The 17,451-nt window shown below is 41.8% G+C and overlaps 1 protein-coding gene, 1 non-coding gene and 1 pseudogene across 4 annotated transcripts in view; all 3 read right to left on the bottom strand.

The window, feature by feature from the left end:
• Positions 1-17,451, bottom strand: part of LOC139280852 (ataxin-7-like protein 1) — a 464,769-nt gene that overhangs the window by 377,842 nt on the left and 69,476 nt on the right. For all 3 annotated transcript variants that reach the window (XM_070900603.1, XM_070900602.1, XM_070900601.1), the window contains exon 3: positions 8,281-8,385. In XM_070900603.1, coding sequence (XP_070756704.1) covers positions 8,281-8,385 — 105 coding nt within the window. The remainder of the gene's footprint in view (positions 1-8,280; positions 8,386-17,451) is intronic.
• Positions 8,678-8,883, bottom strand: LOC139225967 (U2 spliceosomal RNA; annotated as a pseudogene).
• On the bottom strand, positions 16,980-17,170 carry LOC139225935 (U2 spliceosomal RNA). Its single transcript, XR_011587182.1, has one exon. It is a non-coding gene; the product is annotated as a U2 spliceosomal RNA (small nuclear RNA).

Raw genomic sequence — 17,451 nt, forward strand, 5'->3', positions numbered from 1 at the left:
CAATGATGTACTATAACAAGGTCTATGAGTTTCAAACTGAAACTGCAAAATATTTAAAATTTCCCTATTTTTGTAAAGGACTTGCAAGCAATGCTGAGCAATTAACTGAATTTGGCAAAACACCCATTGTTACGCTTTATCAAAATCCTGGCCACGACCGGCTGCCGCAAGACGCTGCTTGTGATTGGAGTCTTTGACCCAATGATGAGTGAAAACTCCGGATTTAGTCAAAGGACCACAAAAGTTTCACAGTTCAGTATATTTTCCGTATTTCAAACTTTTTAAAGTGCATCTCTATATTAAAAACTTTGGCCATGAGTTTCCGCAGGTTGCACCATTTATTTCAGCGCAATTCGCCCGAAATCGGCCAAACAGATCGAGGAATTCAAATGCAAATTAAGTCCAGCCAAATTGAGGTGACAATCTTGCGCACTGGTTCAAAAAACATCGCGCTGGAAGCCGGCCTTGCCCACAAAACTGCCCATGCCCTCAGATCACATTAATCACATGCTGAGTTTCCGTTAATTGCGTCCATTTGTGGACCTTCGAGGACATGCTTTAAAAATTAAGCTGTTTACTTTTTGGCGCAAGGACACTCATAGGTATGTTTTAAAAGCTTTTAAATATTATATATGTAATTTCTAAGAAACTGACTACTGTACACCAATGAAACTAGTAAATGGTTCAGTATTGTTTTTTTTTAAATCATTTTCAGTTACTCACAGATGATATACTTGACAGTTATTAAAAATGCTCATTTTTGGTGATAAATCAATTTTCAGCTGTATTAATAAAACTTCACCAGGTTATTACTCTAAGTAGATTAAGGAATATTTTTTAATGCAAGAAAAAAAAGACGTTCTAAAACACTCCCATTGCGCTGGTTCGTGGAAGATTTTATATTTGGTGATATACAAATAAGTTTGAGCAGAAACTTAATCCATAAAATCAATTCGGAAAACTTGTGTAATTCTGAGCGCAATTAGTGCCCGGATTGTCGATTTGCGCCTAAAGCGGAAACCCTACCACCTTATGTCTGCGCCCTATCAATTTTTTTCCATTATAAATTGCTACATGCGAATTTATAATAGAAACTACCGTGTAAACTTGTCAGCCTGTAATTACATCCTGCACCCAGTAGAGGTACTACAACACCAGAACTACCAGGAAAGTTTAATTAAAAAAAGAAAGACTTTGATTTATATAGCGCCTTTCACAACCACCGGATGTCTCAAAGCGCTTTACAGCCAATGAAGTACTTTTGGAGTGTAGTCACTGTTTTAGTGTGGGGAATGCAGCAGCCAATTTGTGCACAGCAAGCTCCCACAAACAGCAATGTGATAATGACCAGATAATCTGTTTTTAGTGATGTTGATTGAGGGATAAATATTGGCCAGAACACCGGGGATAACTCCCCTGCTCTTCTTTGAAATAGTGTCATGAGATCTTTTACGTACACATGAGTGAGTAGACGGGGCCTCGGTTTAACGTCTCATTCGAAAGACGGCACCTCCGACAGTGCAGCACTCCCTCAGCACTACACTGGAGTGTCAGCCTAGATTTATGTGCTTAAGTCCCTGGAGTGGGACTTGAACCCACAACCTTCTGATTCAGAGGCAAGTTACAACATATAATGGAAACTAGCTACAACATATAATGAAACTAGCTATGTAAACATGATAAGTGTGGACATAGTAATTTATAATGGAAATATTTAGGGCAGAATGTACGACTTTAAAATGCACGTCTTGGTCTATTAATCTCAACCCTCTAACTCCACTTTAGCTGAAGACGCCCCATATGCAATGCCACAGTAAATGGACTAGATTGTTTAATAAAATGTTGCATCTAGCTTGTTCATCGCACATTGTATATAACACCAATGGATCACAAGCTAGTCCTTTCCTGCTGTTTCTTCTGAGTTTGAGGCAACCAACCCTCTCCATAAGAAGAGGAGCCTAGCAGCTGCCAAGCTAGAGATACCTCCAACAGCAAGATCAGTTAGCCTCCAATGGAGCTAAAAATAGATAAGAAACAAATAAACCTTGTATGTTATCATCTATTCAAAAAAATTACAAAAATATATCTGGTGAACTTTGAGAAGAAATGTCACTTAAAGGACCCTCAACAGGGATGAAAGGATGAAAAGTGGCACTAAAACCACAAGGAAAAGGATCATGGCAACTTTCAAAGTGGTTGAAGGAGTTGTGAATGGATCTAACATTTAGGATCTACAACTGCATTATTTCTTAATTACTCAGTAACAAAAGTACTCAGTACCATGGTGTCCAGAATTTATACAATAGTTAGAATTTACAAAATCGAATAAATCAATCTATTGACCAGTCACTTGATTTTACAAAACCAGCACTGAACACACCACAATCTCATGACGGGTGTGCTCAATATGGCTTAAAGAGGAAATATGTACACAGTTTTCAAAAAACATTATTAAATTGTATATTTGTCAAGAGTACCAATGTGCTTTTTTGGTAGCACAGGCAATTCATACTACACATAGAAATATAAATAGACAGGTTATGTTTGTAAAAGATGCCTATTAAAACATTTTGTAAACTATGGCCCGGATTTTCTGGGTCCTGTGCCCATGTCCGTGGTGCATACTTGGCTGTAAGTGCCCCGCAGGTTCCAGGTTCCAGGTTCCCGCATGCGCTGCACATGCCCGAAAACCCGGAACTTGCGATCTGTCAAGTTTCAGATTGACAGAACCTCTGCATTCTTGGGAAATGGACATTCGCTGGTGGACAGTTGGGCTATTTGCCCACTGAATGTTTGTGAAACTTTTATGCCTGGTAAAAGCAGATGTAGGGCCTTCATTTACCAGCGTAAGAGTTTAAATACATATGAATTTTTAAAAAAATTATTTAAACATAAACTTAAAAATTAGGTATAGGTTATTTTTAGCCCCTTTAAAACTTTACATTTAATTTTCTTTTAAACGTTTCATTTAATTGAATTTTAATACATTTTGAACATGTAAGGATTTACTTTTATTTACGTTGTGTGAAATTTGTGCTTTTCTGGTGATTCCTATTGTGCTTTTAGGGATTCCGTACGTAAATGGAAACCCCATAAGCATAATGGGGATCCCCCTTTCTAATTGGTTGGTCTGGCCCACGTGATCCCAGAGGCACTTGCGAACCATGTGCGCCCCGGGATACATGGACCTTTACGTATGCGTATGCGTAGAGGCCCAGGTGTGCGTGTCTATGAACCTCTGGGACCATCAAGTAGGTTCGTATTTTTCTTGTGGTTTGGAGCTTCCGACAGCAAATTCAGGCCCTACGTCTATTAAAAGAATTCAGACTGGAACTACAGAAACCTTTCGCAGAACTAATGCTTCACTTTGTGTATACAATTAGTGAATAATCTGAAATTAATTTCAATAGTCAACTTTACATGTACTGGAATCTTAAAAAAAGAATCAACAGATACAATGCTGGATGCCCAACTAGGAAAGCAGGTAAGAGAAGGAGCAGCTCTCAGAAGAGCTTTTTCTTAAAACTTGTTCACAAAATTCAAGACATGTTGCACGGCCATCCCCACATCTGGGACCAATATTTAAGTCTTGGACAGATTAGACTTTGCAGAGTGCCGAGCGTGGAGGCCCTGACCTGCATGAGAACACCAGCAACAGGTCAGGGCCATAAAAGGAGCAGAGGTGGGCGGCCCGGGAGCAGCATGGAGGCCACTTCAGGGGGCAGCACGAGCTGCAACGGCAGTGAAGAGTGATGTCATCAAGGTCCAGGCCGGTGATTGGAGCGTGGGCAGATACAGCAGGAGCGGCAAGAGACTGTGGAGGGATGTGATCGGAGCCCAGGAGAGGTGTGAGTTTGGGGCCAGGGGCCCAGGGGCATCACGGGCCTGCCCACACTGTGATGTGTGCGCGCACTAGGTCCGTGCAGCAGAGCAGGTCTCCAGTTGTCTTGGACCAAGACCTAGCTCTGTCAAGCCTGTGTGGTGGCTGGTGTGCAACAGCCACCCCACATTAAAAAAAATCCACGCACAGGCTTCTCCCACCCTTTAGCATGTAGTTCAGGACCTGGAGTATTAGGTCCTTCATTGAAACACCTGTGAACTCATACTTTTTTGGCATGGAAGCAAGTCATCCTCGTTTCGAGGGACTGCCTAGGATGATGAAATTTATTTCATCTTTATAGGCAGTCCCTCGGAATCGAGGAAGACTTGCTTCCACTCCTAAAGTTAGTTCTTTGGTGGCTGAACAGTCCAATGCGGGAGCCACAGACCCTGTCACAGGTGGGACAGACATTCGTCGGGGGAAGGGAGGGGGGTGGGACTGATTTGCCACACGCTCCTTCCGCTGCCTGCACCTGACCTCTTCACGCTTGCAGCGTTGAGATTCGAAGAGCTCAACGCCCTCCCAGATGCACTTTCTCCACCTAGGGTGGTCTTTGGCCAGGATCTCCCAGGTGTCAGTCGCACTTCATCAGGGAGGCTTTGAGGGTCTCCTTGTAACGTTTCCGCTGCCCACCTTTGGCTCGTTTGCCATGATGAGATGATGAGGTTTATTTAACATAGCAATGGAAACCAACTTATTGGAGTTGGCTTGAGCAATGGAGAAGATGAAGAAGATTTGAGTTAAAAGAAGGCAGCGAGAGAAACAATATGAACAGATGAAGAAGGACTAAAGATAGAGCTACCAAAGTTAAGGTATGGAAACTCTTGATTAGATTTGGGAGAAAATAGGAAACTTGCCATCAAATGACTAAAAGCAGTAAGATTTCACTTGTCCATTTGAAAGGCTTGGAGGTCAAGATAGTGATCTAAGCATTACACTGCAATCTGAATGAAGTTGAACAACATGGAGCCGAATCATCAGCAAGAGCTCACAGGGTTGAATAATGAGTGGAAGAGATCACTGCAATGAAGGAGAAATAGACAAGGAGAAAAACTGAGTCTTGGGTCACCATTGAATGAATTTTTTTTAATCCTTCAACTATAGCACAGAAGGATTTGATAGGAAACTGGAAAGCCATGGGCACAGAATTGGTGGAAGACCATTACTGTAACTTGTTTAGACATGCATGGTGCTGGGCTGATCCAATAAAATATGAATCACCAAAGTGTTCAAGAACAGATTAAGAATTTAGCCAGCCCTTTCAAGGTAGTGGATCATTTAAGAATTAATGGCAGCTGCCATAAATTTAGAATTTACTTACAAAGATCTACTGAATTACATCATCAAAAACTGACTGCTTACTGAAGGGGATCAAGGTACAGACTTCTCCAGATTCACCAAGACCTTCCATAATCAATTTTTGCAGATTTAACAAAGACTCACCTTTTTCTTTTCAAACACACAAAAGATCATGTAAAAGGTCATGTGTACAACAGCGCTTCTGGGAATTTAACACCACACTTCATCACAGATAAAGTTTGGAACAAGAGCAGATTAAGATTTCAAAATAAAAAATTCAGTGCAGAGACTGGCTTAGTTAAAGTTCAATCAAATAGGCGCAAATTCATCTCAGTGAAACTGAACATCTAAGCCTTGTTCTTCTCAACAACTAGGCTGCAAAAAAAAATCCCTACTTCATATCGTGTTCAAGGACAGACTCTGGTGTTACCTCACACCAAACACCGCAAATAAAATATTATTGTACTGATGCTGGTGCCACAGAAAATACATTATCAAACTTTGAAAAATGAATGACTAAAATTTCTGGATAATTTACGAACTGAAATAGTACCTTACAAAATAGCACAAACCTTGTAAACAGCTGGCACAACCCATTATCATAGTTCTATTACAAAATCCACCAGCGAATAGTACAAACTATCAATTGTGTTTGTCTTTCTCAATTTCCTCCTTGAAATTTCTTATTCTTCCATACAATTTATATTGGTATTTTTAACATATTCCACTCTCTGTCAAACAATTTGTCATTAACACGTGGAGTTTTGGCTTCTCACAACTCCATGGCATCAACGCACAACTTCATTTAAAATGACAGACTTAAAACCGTTCCCATTAAAATGTCTTTTGAAATGTTTTCCAACAGTTTTCTTTAAAAATAAAACATGGCTGAATTATGGATTCATGGGACACTATGATTCCTGAAAGACTCAACTGACTCTCAATGCTTCAGCATTGGTACCTAGTAGATTCCTTCCTGTGTATACCCCAGTCATTAGAGATCTTGAGAAGCTAACAGCTATTTCCTCTCGGTGAACTAATTGAAGCATAGGACAACTTGGGTTGAAACTAAGCAGACCAAGCAACTGAAATGGCTTATCCAACCTCATCTCTGCAATTACGTCATCAGCATTAAGAATGCTTCTTCAAAATCTCGTAACTATGTATTGAGATGCAACTATCAATGTGCATTTTGTGATCTTACAACCCCTGATATTCTTGTTGGTGATATTAGCATATGAAACGTTGTATGACGTTTATATATCCGCTATTTCGGCAGAGGTGCTAACTGACTTAAAATGTGCATGTGTTAAAATAATGGCTAAAAGATCATAAGCGCACAGTAAGCATTCATCTGCTCATATTAATTTCAACGCTATAGCAATTCAGGAAATACTTTTTACCCCAGAATGTACATTTTGATTAATTCTTGCCATGGGAATGAAACTTCGTGCTATTACTTAATAGGAACACCAGGGAAAGATTTCATCTGTGTGCCAAGTCATTATATAACGATAAAGAACGGGTGTAAAATGTTGCTCCATCTAGTACAAAGAAGGAATATTTGTGATATGTGTTTAGTGATTTATAAATCCATTTATTAGTTATATAAATAGAGTTGTGTTTTTTGATTAGTTTCAAATTTAAATTTTTGAAATGGGCATCATATTAAATATTAAGCAAATCCTCAGTTTATCATACTGGATGGTGTGGTCCAAATAGTACAGTACACAGATAATCTGTTTGTTTATATCCTGTTCTTCACAAGGCCCTTGACATTGTTTCAACATTTTGTTCTTCAGTTTTTTAGCTAGTCAACTGACATTTATTGGATGAAAAACAAGAGTTTATTCACTGCACGATGTGCAAGGCGCTCAATATATACTTGAGCAGCAAATTGCCACAATTTTATCACCACGCATTAACCTTTTCCCATCCAAAGGGCCCAAACAATCAGCTACAAATTTCTAATAGAAAATAATAAAGATTGTTTGCTATTTAACTAATGGGTACATTTCATTTACACTACCCCCTGGGGAGGGAGGCAAAGGAAATAAGGTCCTGATAAGATTTCAATCTGGGGAGTACTGGACAATATAGGGGAGTGATCCAATATCTTTGAAGACTAGTGCTTTATCATCAAGCAGTACACAAAAACAGAGCTTTGGTTTTACCATCTGATCCCAAAGACTGCTTCTTTGTCAGTGTAGCACCCATTCACATTGTGCTGAGGCTTTGCTATCAAGTGAACTCAATTCTTCTGGATGGGGGGGAACCCACAATTGCCTGGTCCGAGAAGCAGGAGCACCAGTGACTAAGCCCATTAACCCAACAACAATGGACATTCCTTAAGATCTCCGCAAAGGAAAGCTGTTGATAATGGTGCCAGGCCCAAACACTGGATTGCATCAATTGTTCAATAATAGAATATTCAAATACACCAAAAGAAATCCATCAGAACAAACATAGTCTTAATTACATCAAAGGTAAACAGCCACCTGTAGAAAAACATGCTAAAATTTTCATGATGACCATTCATTCAACTCTGTTAAATTATAAAAAATGTTAGACTAAATGTATTTAATTATTCAATAGCACTACCTAATACATGTAGACACTGCTTATAGAGCAAGTCCCAGATAATTTATAGATAGGAAATCTTGGTTAAGTGTGCTGCAGAAGTTCAGTCAAGTAAACATTAAGCATTGGTTATAAATATACAGCGCTTACTAAACTTATCAATGGAAAGTGCTTTTCCGCCTTCTCTATAGTTAGTAACCCTAAATGAAAATATATAAATGACTAATCATTTTGTTTTTGGAGAAAAAAAACTTATGTATTCAAATTTACCGTTCAGTCTCCTTTGTTTCGATACCTTTATAATCTGGCCTGACTGGGATCAAAGATCAGAAATTTTCAATATTTTCCTCTTCTTTACAGATGCAGTATGAGCAAGGAAGTGGGGAAAGGTATTTTAGACCGAGTAGACCCAAATCTCAACTCAGCTCATCATACACAGGGGGGTCTTGTATATGTTTGTCAACACCCAGCAAGATGTACCTCTGCAAAGATCATTTGCATAGAACTATTCTGTAGCTTACCGCAGTGCCCATTGAAAGCTTGTGGCTTGACTACCTGGTTGCAGTGACTGCACACAACTAGGTAAAATTCATCATGAGCTGGACAGTGGCCAAACAAGTGCATATCTGTAACAGAAAGAATTTGTGTCATTGTGCTGCAGAGCTATACATTCCAATATTACTGAGCATGCACAGTGGAAGACACAATAAAGTGGACTTCTGATCCAAAACGTTTTGCAGAACTCTTGTTGTTTAATACGTACATCGGCAATAAAAGTTATAGTTGCATCATTTTGACAAGACCATAAAAGATAGTGGATTGTGGTAGTTTTTTTTTTGTTCATTCTTGTCAGATCAACTCCAGCGCCAAAGATCACTTTGCGCTACTACATTTGATCTTAGCCAAAAGGCCGAGAGGGGATGCTGCACCGTTCCTGGAAACACTGCAATACCAGGTCGGTGCGTGGAGTGGACGGAGCAAGCCCCTGTTCCATCTCCCTGTTCCAAAAAACAATTTGATATCTCCCTGTTCCAAAAAACAATTTGATATTTGGTCACCAGATAGGGGATATTAAACTGATAAGAACAGATACTGGGGAGGGGCACAAAAACGTAATCAATGATGGCTTTACAATGACCCAAAGTGGATCAGAGCTGGTTATGCAGGCAGTAGAACTGTTTGATGGTGGTGTGCACCCATAATACACTATCCTCCCCTCTGGTGTACCGTATGAAGTCTTAAGATTCTTAACCTGGCGGTCAGTCTTCCCAGTTGGAATTTCTATGTTCTATCATGGCTGCCAATTTATTTCTCATTACCATTATTAGACTCATAATGTTTTGCTATTTCATATACTGCGATAGGAAGTAGAAAAAGACTCAAGTAAATAACAGATGATGGTCTTATTACGACAGGAAAAGTCAATTTTATTGAGAAGTATTTTAGCAGCAGCAATTCTGTACGTTATAATTTGTCCCTTGTCCGTTAAAGTCAGCAGATGATTCAAGATAAGAATTATTCGTCAATTCAAGCTCCCTTACGACACTTACCAGTACACGCATATGTGAATGGTGTAAATAACAATTTTCTTAAATTTTTTTTAGAAATGGAGAATGAGATGGCACAGTGAGTTGATGCACTCTCCTGGCACTTTGAATCTAGCTGGAACTGATCGATTGAAGACAATTCTCTTTGCAGGCTGTAATTGAAATTAGTTTGAGCAGTCTAAACCCAGTCCTCTGGATACAGGCCAAAACCACAAAACGGCCTACAATTAAGTAAAATTAACCAATTTTGTGCCAATTTCCCTCCAAACTTGTAAAGGTGGCTTATGCGAAAAATCTAAACATTCGCATTGCTTGTGGCAAGCAATACTGTTCAGCACAATTTTGGATCAGCTTCAAAGTAACTGAACTCTGCATCAAACCTAAGTTCAACCTTGAGCTAAGCTTTAAACCCCACATTCTTTCAATCATCACCATGACCGCTTATTTCAATCTCTGCAACAGTGCCCGCTGCCGCCCCTACGTCAGCCTCCCCACTGAAAACCTCTTATGTGCTTTTGTCATCTCCAAAATCAACTGCTCAGAAATATTCAAGAGGGAGTTAGATACAGCTAAAGGGATCGAAGGGTATGGAGAGAAAGTAGGAAAGGGGTACTGAGGTGAATGATCAGCCATGATCTTATTGAATGGTGGTGCAGGCTCGAAGGACCGAATGGCCTACTCCTGCACCTATTTTCTATGTTTCTATGTTACTCCAATGCTCTCACCGCTGGCCTCCTAGCATCCACCCTTCATAAACTCCAACCTGTCCAAAATACTGCCACACACAGCCTGTCCCACATTATGTCCATCACCTAGTCCTCACTTAGCTCTGCTGGTTCTCTATCTTCCAACGCATGTCCTCATTGTTAAATCCCTTCACTGCCTCGCCCACCCTAACCATACAATCTCCTCCATCCCTATATCCACCATCAAACACTCCTTTCCTCTGACGTCAATCTTCTATGCATGCCCCTCCCTCCTTTCGCCTCGCCATTGGTGACAAAGTGCTCAGCTGCTCCAGTGCTAAATCTTTGTTAAATCTTTTCAACAACAGCTCACATTTATATAGCACCTTTAATGTAGAAAAATATTTCACAGAAAGCATAATCAAAAAAAAAATGGATGCCAAGCCAAAGATAGAGAAAGATTAGAAGAGGTGAGCAAAAGCTTAGTCAAAGAGGTGGATTTAAAGGAGCATCTTAAAGGAGGAAAGGGAGTTAATGAGGGGTTCAGGAGGAAATTTCGCAGTGTGGGACCTAGACGAATGAGGGAAGGGGGGGATACACAAGAGACAAGAGTCAGAGGAAGAGAGTTTGGAGGGAGGGGAGTTCGAGTGCAGGAGAAGGTTAGAGATAGGGAAGGACAAGGTCACCTCTCTCTCCATCTTTAAAAACTTCCTCAGGGCCCACCTCTTTAACCAAGCGTTCAGTCGCCCCTCCTAACCTCTCACGTTCTGCCTCAGCTTACATCTATTTGTGAAGTGCTCTGGAACTTTCTTTACATGAAAGCTGCTATCGAAGTACAAGATGCTGTTGTACATGACCTGTTGGTGCTTTACAGTAACACTGAAATCCCAGAATGGAGGAGTGTCACACTTCATGGTATTGATGTTCCGTTATGAATGAGCGAGCAAAAAACGTTTTTCAAAACATGAGACTGGAATTTTTCAGACACTGGGATTCTTTCCAACAAGACTTTCTTTCCTCGCGCCGCTACTGGCAAACACTCAAACAACTTCCTTGTCAGTTTACCCACCCATTTGATTCAACTTTCAAACACAAAAAGTAACTTTTTTCTCACTTCAGGGACTTTGGCAAAAGCCAAGTGACACATTCGTGGAAAAATGACAACTCAAGACATGTAATAAAATCAGTTTGTCATGGACCTTAATTTTTAGCGACTAATGTGAACACCTTTCCAATGCAGAGGACGTGACCTCAAAAGGATGTACATGCAACAGTGGTATCTGTGAAACCTGGTACTGTATCTGACCCCAAACAAAATGTCTTGGCATTGCTCTGTTAATGGCAATGGAATATTTGTTTCCAAATGCAAGCAGAAGACACTGGAGTAGAAATTCAGGTCCGCCCGAAAAGGGTCGCAACTATCGCTGTTTGATGTATTTTTTCCACCGCAGTGGATGAGGTGGCCTCGAGTGAAATTCTGCTCTTTGGCTTTTTTTTGTGGCGGTGAGCACGCGAGAGAGGCGGCACAGAATCTCCACCGCTGTCAGTCATCAGTCTGGCGCTGATGATGTCATGACGCTTGTGCGTCACAACGTCTCTCCCTTTCACTGCGATTATTTTAGTTAGGTCCACTGGGCCACCAGGGAGGTTTTCGGCCGGCCCAGCGGCCTGTGCCAGGCTGCCTGTTGGCGGCCCGGCTGAACCCGGGGGCATAATTGTCGGCCCAACCTGGCAGTCGGCTGACAAAAAAAAAAAAAATGGCGGCCGCGGCAGTGCATCCTCCCCTTGGATAACCACCGCACACAGCTATGCCGCACACACTTCGAACACAGTGCACCGACAGAAAAAGTTGTTAGGGGCACCGCGCGGCGGGCCAAAGTTTTTCCAGGTGAATTTCGATGGAGGTGCGGGAGATCGGCGGCGCGTGCTTTGATGACGCACTTAGGTCGGCAGCAGCGGGGCGGAAGTGGGGGCCACCGGAAAAAGCACCGAGGAGAATTCCGCGAGCGGCGGTCATTCGACTCCGCTGTGTGGCTGCCACTTTCCGACGGGAAGAGGCATTTTTGGGAGGCTGAATTCCGGCCCCGCTGAATCAAATGAAATATACTGACCCTAATTCATAGAAAAATAACAGATACTGTAATCTACCTTTTCTTTCACTTGACGGAGAGAGAAAAAAACCCGGATGATTTCCTTGTGCCACAACACTGATGCTTTACACATATGCCTTATTTAACAGAGTCAAAACGTATATGTAGGTTAGGAACAGCACAAGCATACTAAGCTTTTACTGCATTTATTTATATCAATAAATGAGGTGCACTACTGCAATCAGAGAGGAGCGAGAAACCAACTGGAGAAGTGATTTGTAATGGACCTCCGAAGGCAGCAGAGACTCCAATATTTTATTCAAGCCATAGGCAGACAGAGAGCGCGTACAGTTGCTTCTTCGCTGCACTCCTGCTCTGCATTCTGCCCCGCAGTGTAAATGCAGTGAATTCCAGAGCACCAGGACCCAACACAATCTGGTTCTGCAATAGAAACAGGGTATTCCTGAAACAGATTGCACCCTGGATGCACTTGTTAATTTGCTGTACTTGGTTTGAGTCATTTACCCTTCCACCCATCAAGAGCATAATATAACAATGGCGTGCATTCTTACCATAAGCCAAAGTCAAAATGAACCCCACTTTTAACTGTTAAATTTAAGTAACATAATTTTCATAATTCCCTCCTTTTTTGTTTGAAAAAATCATAGGCGCCGAATTCGCGGCCCATACGAGTGCGTTCGAGGTGCGCACATGTCCGTTGGGTCCCCGCAAGTTCGGGGTTTAGGCATACACTGCGCAGGCACCTCAACCCGGAACTTGTGGTCTGTCGACAGATCACACTCATCCAGAAGTAAAGGGCCTCCGTGGCGGAGAGTTGAGCTACTTGCCCAACTTCTGCCCGGCGAATGCCCTTGAAATTCTTATGGCTGATGAAAGCAGGCCTCCTTTTATCAGCGTAAAACTTTTAAAGGACAGAAAAATAAATTTTTTTAAATAATTTAAACAGTTAAAAACCTGAGAAATAAGGTGAGTTTATTTTTAAAACCTTTAAAATACGTAAATTTATTGTTCAAAAAATTTAATTTTTGTTTTAATGAATGAATTAAATTCCGTTTTGGTAAAATTAATGTATTTGAAGTGTTTGTGTATTTTTGGGGGTATTCCCATTCCCATATACGGAACTCACCACAAGTATAAATGGGAATACCTTTACTTTGACTGGTTGGGCCGGCACACGTGATCTCCGGGGCGAGTGCGAAGCGCCTATGTCCCTGAGATACGTGGGTCTCTACACAGGTCTTCGGGTAGAGGCCCAGGACCACAAGTCTCTGAACCTCCCGGACCACCAGGTAAGTTTGTTAAAAAATTTCGGGTCGGAGGCCTGCGCCCGCGGGAAGCTTCCGACCCCAATTTCTGGGCCAATATTTCTCATTTAAATCCTTTACAGTTGGAATTGTGGTCACAGTGTGGCTCATCCCTCTGCCCCTACAGCACAAACTCACTTCCGTTTATGCTTTTGATACTTGTGCCCTCATGGCACATACTGTGATATTTCTGCTAATAACAAAATCCTGTTGACTTGACAGAGAGAGCATTTAAAGGAAGTGGAGACAGCCAGCAGAGTGATGAGTCACACTCCAACCAAAAGTACTTCTGTAAAGGATTTAAATGAGAAATTATGAATTTTTCACAAAAGCCAGGGAAATATGAATATAACTTACTGAAATGTAACCGTTAAAAGTGAGTTTATTCTTCTAAAATTCAGATCTCCCCAATGTATTGCTGCTGAAAAAGCCTGCACCACTCTGCCAGATAATCTGGACAGATCTGCAATGTTTGGACAACCTAGGCACTTTATGGTACCAAATGTATTCTTCGTGCATGAGACAATATTCAGTCAAGCGTGTACACAGCACTTACACTCCCGACACTTATCCTACATCTAAGGCACAGAAAATCTGCATCAGACAATAGGAAGTTTCTTTCCTTGGGCTTTACTAAATTTATTTTTCCACCTAAAAAAGACTTGGATTTATATAGCGCCTTTCACAACCACCGGACATCTCAAAGCAATTTACAGGCAATTAAGTACTTTTGAAGTGTAGTCATTGTTGCAATGTAGGAAATACATTACAACATTACAACTCTGAAAGCTAAAAGTAACTTTACCTTCCTGGTGTTTGAATAAGTCACATTTTGTGAGACATTACACAATTAGTTTGTGCAAATGCACACACGCAGATGTGCATATGCTTAGTGAGCAATGCCACAGGCTTTACGAACAACAGAAACGATGCAAGCTTAGCGACTGCCTCTTAATTTCACAGTGAGTGCCACTCTATTATTAATCCTCATTGTTATAACAAACCTATTACACACATTGTTATAACAGACCTATTACACATATTGAGGAAGAGAAAAACTGAACGTTGGATCCTGAAACCAAAATCGAAGACACAGATCAATCTACATGAGAGAAAATATAGATTTGCATGTCAGTTCAAACGAAGGGGCCTCACTTGAGTCAATAGTCAAATCTTCTCCTTTCAGATATAGACACTGGTTTATTTATAGAGTTTCTATGTTTATTGTTTAAAATAAGGTACTTCTTGGCCCTTTTAGAGTTAGAAAACAAATGATAAGTAAAAATGAGGGATGTCATTTAGGCCACCTCACTCATTCTTCAATGAAAACCTGTATTATTCCCTCCCACCACAACTACTTCTTTAATGACTCTAGAGTTTTTTCACTACTTTACTACTCGACCATTCCAGGTATTAAACACTCTTATTAAAAAACAGAAAATGCTGGAAATGCCCAGCAGGTCAGGCAGCATCTGTGGAGAGACAAACAGAGTTAACGCTTCAGGTCGATGACCTTTCAATCACTCTCTTTTTGAGCAAGCGTTTCCTGACTCGAATACTGAGCTTGCCGTTTAGTAGACTGTACAGAACCTACACCCTCTTGTCTTGCATTAATTGTTCATCTTAAAATCATGGTCAGGATTAATCTTTTCCACTACATTCACTATCTTATAGGCCTCTAAAGATCTACAAACTATATTGCAAGCACTTGGCTGTTGCCCAGAAGTTTGCACTAATGAAATCTGACTTGAATCGAAAGCATTTCCCTAATGGGATGACATGTCCACAACCTGCCGTGTAGCCGTCCGTTGCCGTTTATACATCAGAGTGGCCCACCATGGAGAGACAGGACAATCATTAGCATATGTAATTGGGCTCCCACAGTTCAAATGGGATTGAACTTGTCTATGGTTTGCATAAAATAAACTTGTTTCCCACACTGCAACAGTGACGACACTCCAAAAGTACTTCATTGGCTTTAAAGCACTTTGAGAATTCTGGTGGTCGTGAAAGGCGCTATATAAATGCAAGTCTTTCTTTCTTTCTAAACTTGTGTTGTGACTGATCTAACTTGTGCTGTTCTGTGGTCGTCGGTACTCAAGTTTACATTTGGTGAACCATCAGTGTTTTCTAAAATACATCCCCTTTGTATAGAAATAAAAGGCACTTACACCAGCAGTTATCACATCAGGAAAAAGCTTTAGTTTCCAGACAGATTCCATTACTGCAAACATTTGGACAACAGTCAAGTGATGGTTCTTATGTTACCAAGATCAATTCACTTTTCCTTAAACCGCTGCAGTCCTTGTGGTGACGATGCTCCCATAATGGCGTTGGGTAGGGGATTCCAGAATATTGATCCAATGCCAAAGAAGGAATGGCAACGAATGACAGAGGCTGAACTCCAGGATATAGTCGATGTATTCACCGAGGCGTACGAAAGCATGGGCCTTACGCTACACATCTGTAAGACAAAGGTCCTCCACCAGCCTGTCCTCGCCGCACAGCATTGCCCCCAGTCATCAAGATCCATGGCGCGGCCCTGGACAACGTGGCCCATTTCCCATACCTCGGGAGCCTCTTATCATCAAGAGCAGACATTGATGACGAGATTCAACACCGCCTTCAGTGCACCAGTTCATGCTTTGGCCGCCTGAGGAAAAGAGTGTTTGAAGACCAGGCCCTCAAATCTGCCACCAAGCTCATGGTCTACAGGGCTGTAGTAATACTCACCCCCCTGTCTCGCTCAGAGACATGGACCATGTACAGTAGATACCTCACGTCACCGGAGAAATACCACCACGATGTCTCCGCAAGATCCTACAAATCTCCTGCAAGGACAGACGCACCAACATTAGTGTCCTCGACCAGGCCAACATCCCCAGCATTGAAGCACTGACCACACTTGACCAGCTCCGCTGGGCAGGCCACATTGTCTGCATGCCAGACACGAGACTCCCAAAGCAAATGCTCTACTCGGGACTCCTTCACGGCAAACGAGCCAAAGGTGGGCAGAGGAAATGTTACAAGGACACCCTCAAAGCCCCCCTGATAAAGTGCGGCATCCCCACTGACACCTGGGAGTCCCTGGTCATAGACCGCCCTAAGTGGAGGAAGTGCATACAGGAGGGCACTGAGCACCTCGCGTCTCATCGCCAAGAGCATACATAAATCAAGTGCAGGCAGCGGAAAGAGCATGCGGCAAATCTGTCCCACCCTCCCTTACTCTCAACGACTATCTGCTCCACCTGTGACAGGGCTATGGCTCTCATATTGGACTGTTCAGCCACCTAAGAACTCATTTTAAGAGGGGAAGCAAGTCTTCCTCGATTTGAGAGACTGCTATGATGATGGTGACAATCCTCCCACAATGGTGTTGGGTAGGGGATTCCAGAATATTGATCCAATGCCGATGAAGGAATGGCAAGGTGTGTCCAAGTCAAGATGTTGTGTGACTCTGAGAGGAACTCAGAGCTAATGGTGTTTTTTTTTGTTCATTCTTGTCAGATCAACTCCAGCGCCAAAGATCACTTTGCGCTACTACATTTGATCTTAGCCAAAAGGCCGAGAGGGGAAGCTGCACCGTTCCTGGAAACACTGCAATACCAGGTCGGTGCGTGGAGTGGACGGAGCAAGCCCCTGTTCCATCTCCCTGTTCCAAAAATCAATTTAATATTTGGTCCCCAGATAGGGGACGTATCAGATATTAAACTGATAAGAATAGATACTACACTTGATCTTAGCCAAAAGGCCGAGAAGCGCTCTCAGAGCTAATGGTGTTGAGCTGTGCACTGGGGACCAGCTTGAGTTAGAGGGACTCCTGCAACAAAACAATTCATAGGTGGCTTGAGCCGGTCCTCACTAAAGATATGGTGTGGGAGGGAGAAAATCTATGGCCTGATGTGGACTCCACTGCCAGCATTGACTCCAACTCAGAGTTTGATGAAGCAATTGCAAGCTGTCTGATGAATTTGCTGCATATGAATAAAAATGTGAGGGTCTCTAATGTTTTGTTTACTGATACCATTACCATTTGGGGCACAT

Source organism: Pristiophorus japonicus, chromosome 15 (genome assembly GCF_044704955.1).
Source record: "Pristiophorus japonicus isolate sPriJap1 chromosome 15, sPriJap1.hap1, whole genome shotgun sequence".
NCBI classification, from domain to species: Eukaryota; Metazoa; Chordata; class Chondrichthyes; family Pristiophoridae; genus Pristiophorus; species Pristiophorus japonicus.